General features: G+C 37.9%; 1 protein-coding gene across 4 annotated transcripts in view; it reads right to left on the bottom strand.

The window, feature by feature from the left end:
- NUP214 (nucleoporin 214) overlaps positions 1–17858 on the bottom strand; it is a 101109-nt gene that overhangs the window by 67716 nt on the left and 15535 nt on the right. For all 4 annotated transcript variants that reach the window (XM_072632745.1, XM_072632746.1, XM_072632743.1 and 1 more), the window contains exons 11-17: positions 15156–15317; positions 11818–12367; positions 11040–11215; positions 9270–9358; positions 8435–8524; positions 8064–8213; positions 7569–7727 (exon numbers count right to left, since the gene is read on the bottom strand). In XM_072632745.1, coding sequence (XP_072488846.1) covers positions 7569–7727; positions 8064–8213; positions 8435–8524; positions 9270–9358; positions 11040–11215; positions 11818–12367; positions 15156–15317 — 1376 coding nt within the window. The remainder of the gene's footprint in view (positions 1–7568; positions 7728–8063; positions 8214–8434; positions 8525–9269; positions 9359–11039; positions 11216–11817; positions 12368–15155; positions 15318–17858) is intronic.

Below are 17858 nucleotides of genomic sequence, written 5' to 3'. Positions count from 1 at the left end.
CAAAGAACAATGATGATGACAACAACACATGACCAACAGCCTATGGGAAACAGCTAAGAGGGCTGGGCCACCACTGACAAACAAGCCCCAAACCTCCCATGGCTATCCGAGACAGGGGATGCAGCAAGAGTGATAGGCTCCAAAAGAAAGCTCCAGGTAGTTGTAAACCCATAGCAGGGCATTTGGGTAGCAGCAGCAACCACTGTGGGCAAGGTAGGGAGCAGAGCAGCACAGCAGCACACAGACTAGGACATCTGGGACTCAACACCCTGAATGACTGGTCACAGAGGAACCAGAAGATTCAGCCTCAAAGGGGCCAGGCTGGGGGAGACCCCTAGCCTTAAGAGGAGACAGTTGGCATAGGAATCCACTGGACCCGGGGTAAGACAAATCAGAGTCAATCACCCCACCAAAAACTACGCTTGCCTCTGGCAGAAAGCCCCAAATCATGAACTGAATAAAGCTGAAGAGATAAATAAATTAAATACCAACTCATAGAAAAAAAATATTGTGGATCTAGAGATGTTCAAAGATCTGGCAGTAAAAGGAGAAAATAACTCTGTAACAACTACAAATACTTAAAGGGGAAAAAATGGATTTTCCACAGTCTACATAAATACTTAGCAGAAATGATGCAAAAGTTTAAAAAAATTAAACAAAAACGAGAGGAAAGAAGTGGAAAGTGAATAAAATGGCTTAGGAAATGGTACCGTACTCCAGAAATGAACTCGAGTATTAGAATAAACTAAATAGAAATCAATGACTCTTTGAGTCAGAAATAAATATTAAAAAAAAAAATCAAAAGACTGAAAAAAATTTTAAATGTAAGAGCTGATATAAAAAAATAGCTAGTCTGGAAAACAGGTCAAAGGGCGATAATTTAAGAATCACTGAACTCCCTGAAAATCATGTTTTTAAAAAAATTCTACACGCTATATTTCAAGAAATCATATATGAAAACTAATCTATTAGAACTAGGGGGCAAAGCAAAGATAGAAAAATCCACCAATCAGCTCCTCAATAAAACCCCCAAAAGTAAAAGCCATAGGAATGTATAGTCAAAATCCAGAATTCTCACATGAAATAAAAAATTCTGTTAGATTACAGAACAAAGCAGTTCATGTACCAAAGAGCCAGAGTCAGGATCACACATGACTTAGTAGTTTCTACTACAAACAAGAAGGATCTTAGAATACAGTATTCTAAAAACAAAAGATACAGGATTTCAACCAAGAATAATTTACCCTACAAAGCTGAGAGGAAAAAATGAACCTTTAACGGTATAGAGGACTTTTAAGGATTTCTGATGTAAAGGCCAAACATAAGAGGCAAGAGAAACCTAGAAAGATAAATTTCTTTGAGCAAATGAAAGCGTTTATATGATGATGTAGTACTAACATTCTAATAGGAGGAAAAACAGAACCTTCAAAGGGTACTGAGGAAGTTTAAGAAAAACAGAGACCCTGGTGGAAGACTGATTCCATTTTGAGTGTTTTAAGTGAAAAAAGAAAAATACATGGGGTAGAAAAGAGGAAAAGGTAGTGGAACCCACTATTTTTTATAACTGAGGTAGGTGAGAAGAAGAGTATAAGGTAAGGGTGAGCAGGCATCAGATGAACCTTACTCTTATGTGAACCAGACAACAGTGGGTTGAATGCACACCCAGATAGACAAAATTTTAGTGTAGAAATACATCAAACTCAACATCAAAAAAACATCGATAGAGAGGGGTTAAGATTAAGGAGGGAATGGCTGTAAGCAAAACAAATATTCTGATCTCAAGAGAACAGTAAAATATTAAAAAAACAAACCTAGAATCTAAGGAGTTGCTTTAAATTGCCTCCAACTCAACTGGGGAATGGCTTAATAAACAACAGTACATTAATTTGATGTGATATGATTTTGCCATAAGAAATGACAAAAGAGACAACTGTAGAGAATATCTGGAAGTGATGGAGAATGAAAGATAGCAGAAGAGAAGAACAATTTCTACAAAGACAACAAAATTAAAAAAAATTTTTTTTGAAAGACTTAAAAACTCTAATCAATACGATGTCCAACCATGTTTCCAGAGGACCAATGAGTCATGTTACTTATCTGACAATGACAGAGAAGTGACAGACACAAAATAAAGAAAAAGACAAACATATTTGACATGGCCACTGTATGAATTCACTGTGTTTATCTGGGCGTATTTAGTACACAGGTTCTTTTTTCTTTCTTTCTAGTTTTAAAAAATTGAGGGAAAAGGAGAGGTTCTCAATTTTCTGAAAAAGAAATCTAAGCTCTCAATAGTTAGATAAAAGTTGCTCTAAATCACCAGACAATTAGAAAAAATGAAAATAAAAAAACTCCAAGATATTATCTTACACCTGTGAGATTGGCTAATATGACAGAAAAGGAAAATAATAATGCTGGAAGGGATGTAGAAAAATATGGATACTAATGTACTGTTGGTAGAGTTGTGAACTGGTCCAACTATTCTGGAGAACAATCTGGAACTATGCCCAAAGTTATAAAATTGTGCACAACCTCTGAACCAGCAAATACTACTGGTCTATATGTATTCCAAAGAGATCAAAGAAAGAGGGAAAAGACTGATTTGTATAAAAATATTTATAGCAGCTCTATCTGTGGTGGAAGAACTTTCTTCTGTGGAAGAACTGGAAATTAAGAGGATAATCATCAATTGGGAATGTTTGAACAAGCTGTGGTATATGACTGTGATGGAATACTATTGTTATAAGAAATAATGAGGAGGGGATGGTTCCTGGAAAGACCTATATAAACTGATACAAAGTAAAGCGAGCAGACCTAGGAAAACACTGTATATAGTAACAACAATATTGTAACAATAATCAAATGGGAAAGATTTAGCTACTTTGATAAAGACAATGATCCATGACAATTCCAAAGGATTCATTATGAAAAATGTCATCTACCTGCAGACAGAAAATTGATAAACTCTGAGTGCAGATTGAAACATATTTTGTACTTTATTTTTCTTGGGTTTAGTGCTGTTTTTTAGGGAGGCAACACGGTTAATGTGGAAATATGTTTTGCATGACTTCACATGTAGCATGAGTATTGTATTTCTTGTCTTGTGTAAGGAACGGGTGGAAGAAGGGAAAGAATCTGGAATTGAAAATAAAAATAAAATTTAAACTAAAAAAAAAAGTGATGTCCTCCCCTTACTTCCCACCACTAAAAAAAAAAAATCAATGAAACATTTCTTTTAATTGCACAAAAGAGAACATAAGGAAGTTTGGAAGGATGCAATTCAAGCAGGACAGTTTTGAAAGTAATGTGTAGAATTAATATACAGAAACATGAATATATGTATATACATACACACATTCTGAAGCAAACACTAATGAAATGGAAGTTCACCGTTTCAAAAAGAATCCTGGTTTTGTGTTCTGTTGTATGTACAGAAATGCTCTTTTTTGGTATTTAAGTTCAAAGTAAATTTTTTTAAACAGGGAACAAATAGGGATGGGAGATTAAGAGGGAGGATAACAGTGGGGAGGAAAGAGTCACAAGCAAAACTTCTCCTTGATCCTGAAGTGGTAATTAAAAGAAAAAAAAAGAACTAGTATCTCGGAGGGTGCTCATCCAATAAGGAGTGCCTGAGCATGGTACATAAATGTAATAGAATAATGCTGTACCATAAGAAATGACAAAAGACTAGCGTAGAGGATCCTGGGTAGCATGATGCAGAGTAAAGGGAGCAGAAGCAGAACAACTCATACAAGGACAGCGCTATAAACAAAAACAGTCTCCAAAGACTCATGAGTGCTCGTCAGTGCAAGGACTCCCTGTGTCTCCAGAGGATTCATGAGGAACACGTTATCCTCTTCCTGACACAGGTGATGGACTCAAGGCACAGAAAAAGACCTGTGTTTTGGCATGTGGACACTGTGTAGATTCCTTTTGCTTCAATATGCTTCTTTGTTACAAGGATTTAACACCCCTTTATCTCAGTTTTTTTTATCTAGGAAGAAGAGGGTCTATCAATACTGATATTTTTAAAAAGAGGGCCACTGAAACATTTTTTTTAACATACAGAAAAAAGGAAGCTCAGAAAAATCAGGACAGTTTGGAAGTTGATGTTTGGAATTCATTATATACATTTTTAAAAAAACAGTATCAATCACGGAAGATTAATTATTTCATATACAATCTGTTTTTTGTTCCCTTCCATGAATACACAAAAGTTCTTTTTTGGGCTGTTTAAAATCAAAATAAAAAATAAAATTTAGACCAAAAAAAACCCCCACTGACACTACAACCTAAAATTCTTCACTTTCCATTATTATGCCACATGATATCCCTCAAAAGAAATTCAATTGTTTAGATTATGTGGTGCTCTCTAAAATTCCAATACCTCTTGTAAGGTAACACATTGAAAAAAATTTAGTGTAAATGTACTTAAACTGCTTTTCTCATTAGATGTCTGTCTGTCTGCTTTGCTATCACGGGTTTATGTTCAGCTCTCCTTTTCCAGTTTCTATAAAGTGTTATCAACAATTTGGGAATTTTCCATCACATTCTGGCAGTTGGACAGAACAGTCATTTAGTTTTATGCATTGCTACTCATGAAATTAATGGCAATGTGGTGAGCCATTATAAACCATCAAGTTACTGGGTTAAACATTAACTAAAAAAAAAAAATTGAATATTCATTACAAAAAAAGAAAATCAAAGCTGAAGAAACCTTGCAGATTTTTAGAACATACTTACTACTAGTCAAGGCTGAAAAATGTTTGTCATTTCTATTATCTTTTATTAAAGTTATATCTTTATGGGAATGCAACCTCAGAAGACTAACAAAATACAAATAGCAGCATTATGGGCTAAACTTATGCTTATTTCCCTACTATTTTCCTTACCTGCTTGGTCTTCTGTTAAACTACTAGGTCTATACAAAATGAGTCATAAAAGTTCTAACCTAAAAACTAGAGCCTTATGCTAAAACTGCATACAGATTGAAGGACAAGAAAGCCATTTGTACAATGAAGATAAACTACTCTCTGTCTATTCAAGCCTTATGTTTTGTTTCAATCTGTTTAAAAATGTTATGATGAGTTTAAATTTTTAACTGAAAAAGAAGACTTTTTAAAAGAAGTCACATTGTAGGGATACAAGAGGGCTTGATGTTTAATTAGTATTTAAGCATAAGCATAACACACGAATTTCAAGAAAATACCCAGGGGAAGAGTAGAGGCTCTTTTAAGAAAAAATAATTATTCCCTTTTGATTGGGAAATCAGTAATTAGAGGAAATGTTGCATAACCTTCTCTACATGACCTCACAGTGAGGGAAACAGAAACTGACAACAACAAAATCAGATGGAATCCATTGGGGCCTTTCCTCCGATAAATTCTAAAGAGACAACTGCTCTCTTGCTCAAGGGGGTTAAAATCCATATTAGAAAAACCTGAAGGAATTTCTGATTCCAAGATGCCCTGAATCTCCATACAGACTATTCACTATAAAAGAAGGTCCCACTAATGCACTGTTCATGGAGTTGTGAATTGATCTAACCATTCTGGAGAGCAATTTGGAATTATGCCTAAAGGACAAATCAAACTGTGCATACCCTTTCACCCAGCAATCCTACTACTAGGTCTGTATCCCAAAGAGATCATAAAAAAGGGGAAAAGACCCACATTTACAAAAATATTTATAGCAGCTTTTTCTGTGGTAGCAAAGGTTTGGAAATTGAGGGAATGCCCATCAAGGGGAGAACAGATGAACAAGTTGTGGTATATGAATGTAATGGAATACTATTGTGCTCTAAGAAATGACGAACAGGTGGAATTCAGAAAAACCTGGAAAAATTTACACGAATTGATGCTGAGTGAAGTGAGCAGAACCAGGAGAACATCAAGCACAGTAACACTGTGTGATAATCAACTATGATTCACTTAACTCTTCTCAGCAATACAATGATCCAAGACAGTTCCAAAAGACTCATGATGGAAAATACTATCCATATCCAGAGAAAGAACTATGGAATCTGAATGCAGATTGAAGCATATTATTTTAACTTGTTTTTGTTTTTTGTGGCTTTTCCCTTTTGTTCTGTTTCTTCTTTCACAACACAACTAAGGGAGAAATATGTTTCCAAAATTGCACATATATAACCTCTATCAGATTGCTTGCCATCTTGGGGAGGGGGGAGGGAGAAAAATTTGGAACTCAAAATCTTATAAAAATCAATGTTAAAAATTATCTTTACATATAATTGGAAAAATAAAATACTATTTAAAAAAAAGACTGGAAAGGTAAGAAGGTAGGTTATGTTTCACCTTGTTAAAAAAAAAAAATCACTTCACTGATATATCAACCAAAAAAAAAAGAGTCCACCATCTTTTTCTAATGAGAGGTTACTTTTCATTTCCTCAAAGGAAAGGATGATGAGAGATGGTGCTGACAGTAAAAGTTCTGAATAAAGGGGGGGAGGCCCCTGCTGCAAATGCTCCTGTCCCTGCTCCAAATCTTGAGAAACTTACATGGAAGTGGACACAAGCAGAGGGGCAACAAGACTGAAGAGCTAACAAAAGACTAAGGGTCTCAGACCTAGAGATGAAAAGATTTAGGGAGAAATGAAAGAAGAGTTCTATACTCGTGCCTGAGGGCAAAAGCTCAGATTAAGCAGTGATGGTTAACAGTTGAGAGTACCTCCTTATTCCATTATTATTCCATTAAATCTAAATCTATAAATATATCTTTCTCAATACTGTATAATTACACTTAACTGTTCAAATAAAGAGTTCAGAATATATTTATTAAGTGACTAGAGGCAGCATGATGAATAAGCACTGGACTTTTGGCCAGGGAGACCTGGGTTCATATTCTGCCTCAGACATTTACTAGCTATGTATGTGACCCTGGGCAAATTACTTAACCTCTCTGGGCCTGCTTCTTCATCTATAAAACGAGGGGGTTAGATTCAATGGCCTCTAAGGTTTCCTCCAGTTCCAAATCTATGATCCCTTGAACCTATGACTGCTGAATGCAATGGCCTGTGTTAGGTATTGGGAGTGTGACAAATGTGAAATTAGGAAGAATTTCTGCATCCACAAAATTTATAGTCTATCAAGAGGGCAGATATATACAAAATTAAAAGTTTGCTGTTTTTTAATAGAAAAAGTGTAACTGAATGGGAAAGCACACTTCTGTTTCTGATTCAGGTAAGTATGTAGGTGTTTGGATCAGGAAGTCATGACCAACACAACCCATCTGCCTGATGGCAAGTATCCTAATGGCCAGTTAAGGAGGAGGAGAAAATAATTAGTCTCCAGAGTATAAATCTCAGCAGAGCAGTGTTAGAATTACTGCGATAAATTTACAATCTACTTTTTTTAAAATCCCAAGTTGTGTGTAATAAAGATCCAGAGCATCTTTTTTCTGTTCCCTGTAAAGAAATGTCCCTAATTATTGATGTTCATCAAATCCACATAAGGATAACTTTTCAAGAAGAGTACTAGTCTTTACCTGTAGTGACAGCAAATATCACATAAGAACAACTGAAAAGGCCCACTTCTCCAAGTATGTCCTACCTGAAGCTGAGCTTCACTCTTAGGATCCAGTGGTCTCTTATAGAGTAAATGAAGATATCCAGAGTCATGATTTCTTTCATTCTGTTCTCTTGCCTCTTCAACCCCTGCAAAACCCTCTAATAAGGTGGTCTTCAGTGTGCTAATATCTCCATGAAGAGACTAAAAAGAATCAAAGAAATATAATGATGTCATTTTCAAGACAAAAGAAATCTTTTTTTTGGAATGAACAGGGTAATGTGAACAAGAAGATTAACTGGGTTATTAGATTATTTGGTAAAAATACAGGAAAAAAGGGGAAGAAGGGGGAGGGTCACTTGAAAAGTAACGAATTTTCAAACTCAAAGACTAAAACTGCTAATCCAAATCAAAAGGGAAGGAATCAAATGCACATGCAGTGTCAGAACAATGACAGTTGTTCAGCTCATATCTGAGAAGGTGAAGCATTAACATCCAACAAGTCAGTTCAACCTAGGGAGAAGATGAACAGATACATACCTCTGTCGTCTCTTTAATCTCCAGGAGAAAGGTGTGTAATTCCTCGGATTCTGTCCGCAGCATCTTCATCTCCTCAGCGGTGCCAACTTGGAAACAGGCTTTGGAAGTTCGGGCTTTTAGCTCTTCCATCTCCTTTTGGAAGTGGGCAATCTACACGATCAAGTAGTAAGAAAAGCCAATCCAGAAGTGAGACAATAAGATTTGGATGATTGCTGCTACTGGAGAACTGACTAATCTGGTGCAGAGTTGTGAACCTGCTTCCAGGGACATGGATGATGGTTGTGACTAAAAGCCTTTACCAGAACCAAATTTCATTGATGTGGATGCATGAGGTCAGAGTGGAAAAAAAAATCTGCAGGGTATGACATTACCTCCTCACTGATTCCAGCCATCATAGGGTCTGAATCTTTCCACTGATGCAGCTGCTTTTCTATCCCAGCAGCAGGCTGTGGTGATTTGGCCTGAAATGAGAAGTTTTGAAAATCTACAAAGTTGCAACCACTGAAAGTAGCCTGTGTATGCAACCAAACATTTAACATAGGTGATAAGTCTTGTGGAAGGTTTAATTGCTTCTAATTACACATAATGATTAACAGAGAGTTCTGAAATGCAAACTCAGTTAAAAATACACTATCAAAAGCATAAGCCTGTGATTGGCTAAGGAGGGACTCAACTGTTCAAGATTCTCTGAGATTTTAGCTTAAATCCCATAAGAAAAACTGATGGTGAAGAACAAGAAAAATAAAGCCATTAGGTTTATTTCTTGCTTACTTGGGGGAAATAAGGAAGATGGGGCAGCTAGATGGTACAGTAAATAGAGCACTGGCCCTGGAGTCAGGAGGACCTGAGTTCAAATCCAGCCTCAGATACTTGACACTTACTAGCTATATCACCTTGAGCAAGTCACTTAACCTCAACTGCTTTGTCTTCTCTCCTCCAAAAAAGAAGGAAAGCAGACATCCCATAATATAAAAAGGCATGAGAATATAAATCTATAATCTTTAGTTTAAGATAAAGTACGTATGCATTAAGTCAAAAATCTTACACTTTATTTTTTTTATTGCATTGCAGAGATAAAAATATGATGTCAAAGGGATTCTTCAAAAGTGATAATTCCAAAAAAAAAAATATGAGTTTCAAAAATATAACTTAAATGAGTTTATCAAAAAGCATATATAATTTTGCTTGAATCCAAGCATTCTGTACCTGAGTAGTACTTGATTTTGCCACTGGAGCAGTGATCCTGGCCGATTTCTGCACCATTGAAGATACTGGACTGCTCTGAGAAGAGCGTCCTGTAATGACAATGAGATAACTCAATCATAATATACCACATTTACATAATTTCCTCACCCTCAAATATGAGAAAGAAAAAAGGTGTATAATTCTTCCTCAGAGAGGCTATCAGCCATGGCAACAAATGGAAGGCTGCCATGGTTACCATTAGTGGAAACATTTAGACAAGGTCCTGCTAGACACATGTGCTAGCATGGGTGGTCCCAAAATAGCCGAGGGAGAATCAAGGATGAGAACTGAAAATCTGCTGCTGGCACATCTGACAATGACTCTACTGACTCACCTAATGCCATTTCTCTCTGTTCCCACATTCCCCATACCTTCTGAGACAGAAGATTAGTTTCCTCAAATTGGGGGAAACAATGCAGGATAGGGGAAACAGTCAGTATAGAAATATTTCTATAGGAAGAGGAAATAAAGAGAATCCATTATCAGAAGACTAAGCTAACTGTGTAAGCAGCACCAGGCCTTCCTCTCTCCTAGGTAAGAGTGAATTCAGAATGGGCTATTCTTGGGAGATAAGATTTCAATAATTCTATAACCTTTCTTTGGTAAAAACCAACATGATATAGCTAGGAGACAGTGTGGGCTTACTGAAAATGAAACTCTTTTTAGTGCTTAAAGACACAATGTTAGCATAGAAAGAAGTCAAACTTCTTAAAGTCTGAATTTTCTCACCCCATCAAGAATGTAAGGTCCAAGTGAATAGGGATTATTTTATTTGTACACATAGCCTCAGTACCCAAGATTCTGCCTAGCAGAGTAGGTGCTTAATAAATGCGCACTGACTGACAAAATAAGGAAATTACTCCTTGAACTATCTATCTCACAGAGCTATTACAGAAAGGGTTCTGTAAGATGTAAATCACCACATACATTTAACCTGTTATTTTAATTCATGACAATAACTCATGATACCAAATTCTAAACAGCAATGGGCTAAGGAAATGTACTAAGCACTGCCTTCACTACCCTTCAGCCTCGTCGTCCTCAGTTGCCTGCTTCTGCTGCCCTTCTATGTGACAGATTGTTCATGGTTTTGACATCTGCAAAAATTATTCACCTGTAATTGCTTTGGGCTCAGGTGACAAGTATAATAGTCACTGCAGGACCATCCTCATCTGTTCTTTAATGAATCATTTTAGAGTCGACAAAAGACCGACAGACACTAGATGCAGATGGATGGCAACTAGATCTATTATTTGAATCACCAAGTACCTTCAGCTCTGTGAGGAATAATAAGGAGACAAGGAAACCTGCCAATCACAGTATTAGGTCCACAATACCACATAATTTACAGATTGTCCTAAATAAGAGAATGCTAAATCCATAGTAACTTATTCTACATCGAGAGAAAGAAATGTTTTTTCCATTTACATAACTGGTACCTCTAAGAACTCTGAAAAAAAAAAAGTTCTTTGAGCATATTTGAGGTGGCATGGTGTAGTGGTTAGAGAGCCAGCACTAGGAAGACCTGGGTTCAAGTTCCACATCTGACATATACTCGGGCATAAATTCCTAACCTCTTTCTAGGTAACCTGTTCGAGGTAATTCTTTAAGAAGCAGAAATACTGACCTGCACTTGGAGAAGGAAATTACCAATGAAATTATCAGTCCAGTCTCCATTCCCTTCCTCACTGAGAATTAAAAACCTTTAAAGCCATCTGCTTGAAAGCATACCTGAAACAGAGGGAGATACCGACGACTTTGCTGACATTGAGCTAGATGAAGATGACAGAGGCGTGGAGTGACTGACAGGGCCAGCAGAAGCCAATTTGGAGGCTGAGGAAAATGATAGCATTGAGGAGCTGCTCTGGGAACTGCTGACAGGAGTAGATGACTCTCCAGCAGGGAATCTGCGAAAAAAAAGCACACTATTTCAAAAGAGCTCATTTCTTTCTTTCTCATGCCAGTAAAAAGTGAAACCTCCAAAAGGTAATATATTACTGACAAAAGTACTCCTAACTTCATGCAAAACAAATGTCTTGAATTTGGGTACAGGTTGTAAGAAAATATGATGTTACTTTACTAGATATTCAGCTGATTTGAGAATGAACTATTCAACCCTGGTATCAAACAAATATTTAACAGGAATATGAACTAATAAATCTGCCACAATAGGGTAGTAGTTTCAGCATCTGTTCAACCAAGCTCTAGGACAAAGACTCCCAACCATTCCTACTTCTGCCTTTTGCCAAAAGAACACTCACTTAACCACTTCCTTACTCACCAAGCACTCACTAAGTGTACAGGGTCCTAGAGTAGCAGTGAGAGAAGGGCAAAAGAAATAGAAGACATGATCCCTCCTCCTAAAGGCACTGACAATCTAATGGGGAGTGAATGCCATATAAATCTGTACATGAGTCCTCTAGACTCTACCCACTGGTCAAAACAAACCTCAAAATATTTCTATGTATTACAAAGAAAAATCCAGTTCTCTTGAGGAAGTGTTACTTACTTTTCATTCAGGTTTACTTTGGCTGCAGAGGACGTAGGTGGGAAAGATGTCTTTGTCCCTACATGTGGACTAGACATGCTAGCCACTGGAGTATTTTCCACTGCAGGCTTAAAAGCAAGAGATCCAAAATAGAAGGAAGATGCAGAGGTAGTCACTGGGGCTAGGGAGGGGGCTGAGGCCAAGGGGGCTTTAGAAGGAGGTGTAAAAGAGAAAGCTGTTGCACTAGTTACAGCAGAGCTTAGAGCTGGTTTGGAGCTGTCTGAGGAAAAGGGAAAAGAAGGGGGATCTCCTGACATCAAACTGGATGATTTTAAGGATGTAGAGCCAAATGGGAAAGTGGCAACAGGGAGAGTGACTGTAGGCAAAATGAAAGCGGTAGTTGACGTGGCAAGAGATAAAGGTGGGGCAGAACCAGGAGCTGGAGTCGGAGCCAGAGCTGGAGCTGGAGCTGAAGCCAGAGCAGGAGTTGGTGCCGTAGCCAGAGCCAGAGCTGGTGATGCTTCAAGCTTCAGAGGGGCCTGAGTAGAAGTTGGGGTTGTGGGAGTACTTCCTGGAAATGGGAAAGAAGACAATTAACACTTATGGTGGAAATCAAACATTACAAAAAGGAAGTGAAAGTATATCTACCCATAAATGGGTACAAGAAAAAATAAAGAGATTAAATTTAAAAAATCGAAGATTTAATAATAAAAGTGATATTAGTTAACTCTAAGGAGAGAGTCTTTTTAGATAATTAGATTACATCCCCATTTCTTGATGTAGATGAAAAATTTTCAATTCTTCTCCTGTGACTTGAAAAAAAATTAGTTTTGTAATACAGGATCTCATGGGAATCTGACCAGGAGTAGCCAGAAAGAGAAACATCTGAAGTGCCACCATTTCCAAGTAAACACCGTGCCATTTACAACACACTCTCCTTACAACTACCTGGTATGCTCAGTAGTTTAAGTATTGTCAGCCCCATTTTACAGAAGAGAAAACTGAGATTTAGGCAAACGATGTGATAGAAGAGGAAGTGGCTCAGGATGTAACTTGAACCTGGGGCTCATCACATTCTATCACCTCCCCTTACAATATAATGTCCTTTGAAGAACAATGACAAAAGAAATTTAAAAAACCCTTTTTGGTACCAAAAGATTCCTTGTGAGCTATCTTATGTGTACCTAGATAATCAGTGAGAGTTAACACTTCTGCAGAGCCCACTCACACATGCTGGTCACATCAACACAACTTCACCTGGGATCATAACCTGAAAACCACACTGCAGATATGTGTGCGTGAGTGTGTACATACATACATGTATATGTATGTGTATGTGCATGCACATGTACATGTACACACACTAGATGCAAATATCATTATTTAAAAGGACTTGTGCCTGTCCCAGACAAAACATGTTCTGACAACAGTAAGGGTGGGGAAGGCTGGTGAAATCTTTAAGAACCACCAATTTAGTTAAGGACACACTGGCAAGGCTTGGGTGGAGAGGGTGCTCCTAGCATCTGTTCACTTCTATTTCCTGCTTACAAGCACTCTGTCCTTTGCTGGCCCAAAATAAAGAGCTGGGTGACTTCAAGACTTGTGGAAGAGCAGCCCTAGTCATCAGGAAAGATCAAAAATAAAAACTGACATTGACATCATTTTTTATATTTCACACCTATTGGTTAAAAGATCCCTCCAGTAATCAAGCACAAAGTAAATAACATCGAGAAGGGCAGTATCAGCAAAGCTCCCAGCACACACTGGAACCTGTCACCTCACAATATGTGGTGCTCATTAAGGATCAGGCAGGAGAGCCCGCACAGCTCACTGCTACCAACCAGCTCATACTAGTGCACACCTGCAGTGTTTTAAGATTTGCAAAGTGCTTTGCTTTCCATAGATTTTCTCATATGATCCTCACAACAACCCCGTGAGGGAGGTGCTATTATTATCCCCATTTTACAGAAGAGGAAATGGATTTGAAAAAGATTAAATGACTTGCTTAGGGTCATGCAGCTAATGTGCAGTGAAGGATTTGTACAAGTCTTCCTGACTCCAAGTCCACTGGTCTAGCCATTACATCATAACATCCGCTGGTTGATTGTTGTCCTTCATCTTCGAAGAGGACAAAAACGACATCACCGTTGCAAAGTGAAATTTCAGTGTGTCCGATTGTGGCTGATCAGACCAATGCAAGCTCGGAATGCTCTACTACAGGTTGGGCACAGATAGTCCATGTGAAGATTTGGGGTGAATATCCTAAATTTGCGCATACTGCATTTACTTTGTGCTATCTCAATTCTGCTTTCCTCAAAGAGCACAGCACCTTTTCTTATAGGGGCATGTCATGCTAAGCAGTCCTGTGCCAGTGTCTCCCATGTTGCATTGTCAAATCCAAAGTTCTTGAGAGGGACCTTGTGAGTGCCACACCTGCTAGTGAACATCTGGATTCACAAAGTCCCACACAAGTAAGTGAACCAGGACATTAGTCCCTTGGTCATCGAAGGGTTACTGGTACTTGTTCATCAGTAGTCTAGGTATCTTAATAGTTCCATTTAGGAATGAACCAATGGAAAAGGTGTAAGAAAAGTCATCCTAATAATAACTGATCCTTACGTAGTGCTTTAAGGTTTGCAAAGTACTTTTCTGTACATTATCTCATTAGATCCTCACGACAGCCCTGTGAGATAAGCACCCATTTTACAGAAGCCCAAAGGCCCAAAGGCTGAATGCATGTCTCTCCTGACTCTAGGCTTAAATGTTCTTAAGAGGGTATCAAAGTAATCTAAAAAATTCCTGCCTTGCCCAACCCACACTAACTTCAATTCTTCTTTCTGTTAGTCTTATCAGTATGAATGACTGAACACTATACTGTTCACTGATATCTCTGAACATGAAGGTAGCAAATCTGAGCACTTCTGTATCCAGCTCTAGCCTATAAATATATGTAGCATTTAAGATGCTGTCCCTGTGGCACAATGTCTGAGCCTAACTTAGAACGTGATCCTTCAGGCATTGCAGTAACTTAACCTTCAAGGTTAGTTTGACAAAAGATTCAAGAGGGCTCTGTATTATGACTGAGGATGAAGTTTTTGAGCAAGTTTCCAGTTTCTACCAACAAAGAAGAGTTCAGAAGGAAGAAAGTATAGAATTTCCCGTCCCAAATGAAGATGAGAGTTGTAATATAAAGGCTAAGCATGGTATCTTGCCCTCAGTAAGTACTTAATAAATGTGTTAAACTCTAACTGAATAACCACAATTTGTACTTCGCTAGCTCCTTCCTTTCTGAGAAGAAAAATTCTTCAAAAAGCTTACTACAAATTCCTTGTCTACAAAAGAAATTTGAGGGTATGTACCTGTTGATTTGGGTTGTCTTTCTCCTTCTAGAGTAAGTTGTTCTGGGGTCTTGATCAGAGACCTGAGACCAGGATTTTGATTGATCATATAAAATGGACAAAGTACACCATCTGTTGAAAGCAACATCAGAACTGGAGCAGGAGGAAGAGTCTTTTCATCATCTATTAAAGAGAAAAGATTTTGGAGAGAAAATATCAACTTGGGAACTCAAGACACTGGTTGAGACAAGAAGTTGGCTAACAGGTTTCCCACAAGACTATATACTTAAAATTGTTGGGATCTGAATCTTAATTTTCATACTATAATTGGCTAAAGAAAACTACCACAAATATACTAGGAGTAAGAGAAAGGGAGAGGTAGAATGTATCAAATCATCTCACATAAAAGAGGCAAGAAAGATCTTTTACAATGGAGGATAAGGGGGAAATGAAAGGAAATAAGTGAGCCTTACTCTCATGGGATTTGGCTTACGGAGAGAATAACACACACTCAATTGGGTATGGAAATCTATTTTACCCTGCAGGAGGGAAGGAGATAGGAGAGGGAAGATAATAGAAGATAATAATAAGCAAATTGGGGAAAGAGATAATCAGAAGCTAACACTATTGTGGGAGGACAGGTCAAGGGAGAGAATGGAATAAATGGAGGACAGCATAGGACAGAGGGAAAAGTGGTTAGTCTTTTGAAACATAACTGTTACGGAAGTGTTTTGCATGGCTATACATGTATGACCTATATTGAATTGCTTGTTTTCTCAATGAGGGTGGGTGCGGAGGGAGGAAGGGAGAGAATAGGAACTCAAAGCTTTAAAAACAAATGTTAAAAATTGTTTTTGCATGCAACTAGGAAATAAGATGTACAGGCAATGAGGTATAGAAATCTATTTTGCCCTACAGGAAAATAGAGAGGAGGGGGAAGGAAGAAGGGAGGAGTGATAGAAGGAAGGACAGACTACGGGAAGGGGTGGATGGGGTGCATGCTGTCCTGGGGTAGGGGGGTGGGAGAAATGAGGAGAAAATTTGGAATTTAAATTCTTGTAGAAGTCAATGTTAAAAACTGAAAAATAAATAAATTATATATTAAAGAAGAAAAAAGAAAACCACATCATCTATAAGGAAATTTGTTCTGTAAAGTTTGAATTCAGTCAAAGGGCCACACCGTAGGACCTTGAGGGCCACATGTGACCTCAAGGGCATGGGTTCCCTGTATTAGATCATCAGCTTCCTGCTGTGCCCTATATGAAGATGATTTCATTACTCTGCCAAAGGCACAGAGGTTTAAAATGTATCTCAGAACTCAAAGGGTAGGTTCAGCATGCCTCAAGGCTCAAAAAACTATAAGTGAATGCTCAAAACATTTAAAATTAAAAGGACAGGAATGCTTAGGCAGAACTGCTAGTGGAAAAATGTGTTAAGCAAAGCAGGAGACTGAAAGGCACGTCAAACAACTTTACCTTCATTCATAGATGAATCCTAAACATGTACTTTTGTCAGTTCAGACTTTTCAAGGGTAATCAAATGAACCAGCTTGTCCTCTGGACCAGTTAATGCGAATAGCTAATCAGGCCAAACAGTCCTGCATGACTGAGGCTTGTATAAGGGGATTATCCTGTAGATTTTAATGGTGCTTGACTGTGATACACTCCCAAAGCTTAGAGCACTAGGAGGCAGATAAAGAGTATTTCTCTTGATTCATAGCTTTTGGCCAAACTTCAACATAGTAGGTGGTATATAGAGTTCTAGACTGATAACATTTGGATGACATTTGGATTCTATGCTTGAAAAGCCACAATTTTCAAATCCATATGGTCAAAATCACATTTTTAGAATAAACACAATTGTCTCACTGAATGGGGGAAAGGAGGTGAAAGGACATATTATCAATAAAGGAGTTGTAAGGATATGATACAGGTGACAAAAACAAAACCTTGAACCATCTCTCTGGCAGCAAATCAAGGACTTAGGGGAAAGCTCTTGAATTTTCTCCTGAAAGTCTTTCCCTTTCAGTGAATAAAAAAATGCTGCAATGTTGGAGGGAGACTAGAGTTGTGGCACTCTAAATAGCCACTTAGCAGTGGTGGCACCAGAAAGACAAACCTGATTCTCTCCAACCAGACTGGATACTCAAAACTCCTTATGAGTAAAAAATACCTTTTATTTCTGTGCCACCAAAGCACCTAGCATAATGCCAGACACACAGAAGGTAAAGAAAGAAAGAATGCTGCCTGATGACTAAGAGATGAAGTATAGGCCCTTCTTTTTTTGTGGGATGTGGGAAATAGATTGGAAATAGTGCGGGATATAATGCAGATATAAGATTTACCTGTTTGAGAACCAATGACAGAAATCCTACAGTAAGATTACCCCAGTAATCCTTCCATTACTCCATGCCTATTACAAAAACATGCTGATTGACAAATGGCAAGTGTTTTAGAGGAAAAGCATGCCACTCTTGTTTCTGATGCTAGAATTTGGAAGGAGTGGGTCAAAATATTTTTTGTGGAACCCTTCCAGGCAACATGTAGTGGTTAGCTACACAGATTCTTAGGAGTTCAGATCCAACCTGACATTAAAATGACTGGAGTATCCCAATAAGTGACTGTTCTAATCTATGAGGTATCACCAAAGAAAACCACCTGAAGCACTATGATTAAAAAGATAACCAAGAAAAATAAAAATAATCAAGGAATGAAACTCCAACTC

This window comes from Notamacropus eugenii, chromosome 1 (genome assembly GCF_028372415.1).
Source record: "Notamacropus eugenii isolate mMacEug1 chromosome 1, mMacEug1.pri_v2, whole genome shotgun sequence".
Lineage (NCBI taxonomy): Eukaryota > Metazoa > Chordata > Mammalia > Diprotodontia > Macropodidae > Notamacropus > Notamacropus eugenii.
The sequence above is the reverse complement of the archived record's forward strand: the minus strand, read 5'-3'. Positions and strand labels throughout refer to the sequence as shown.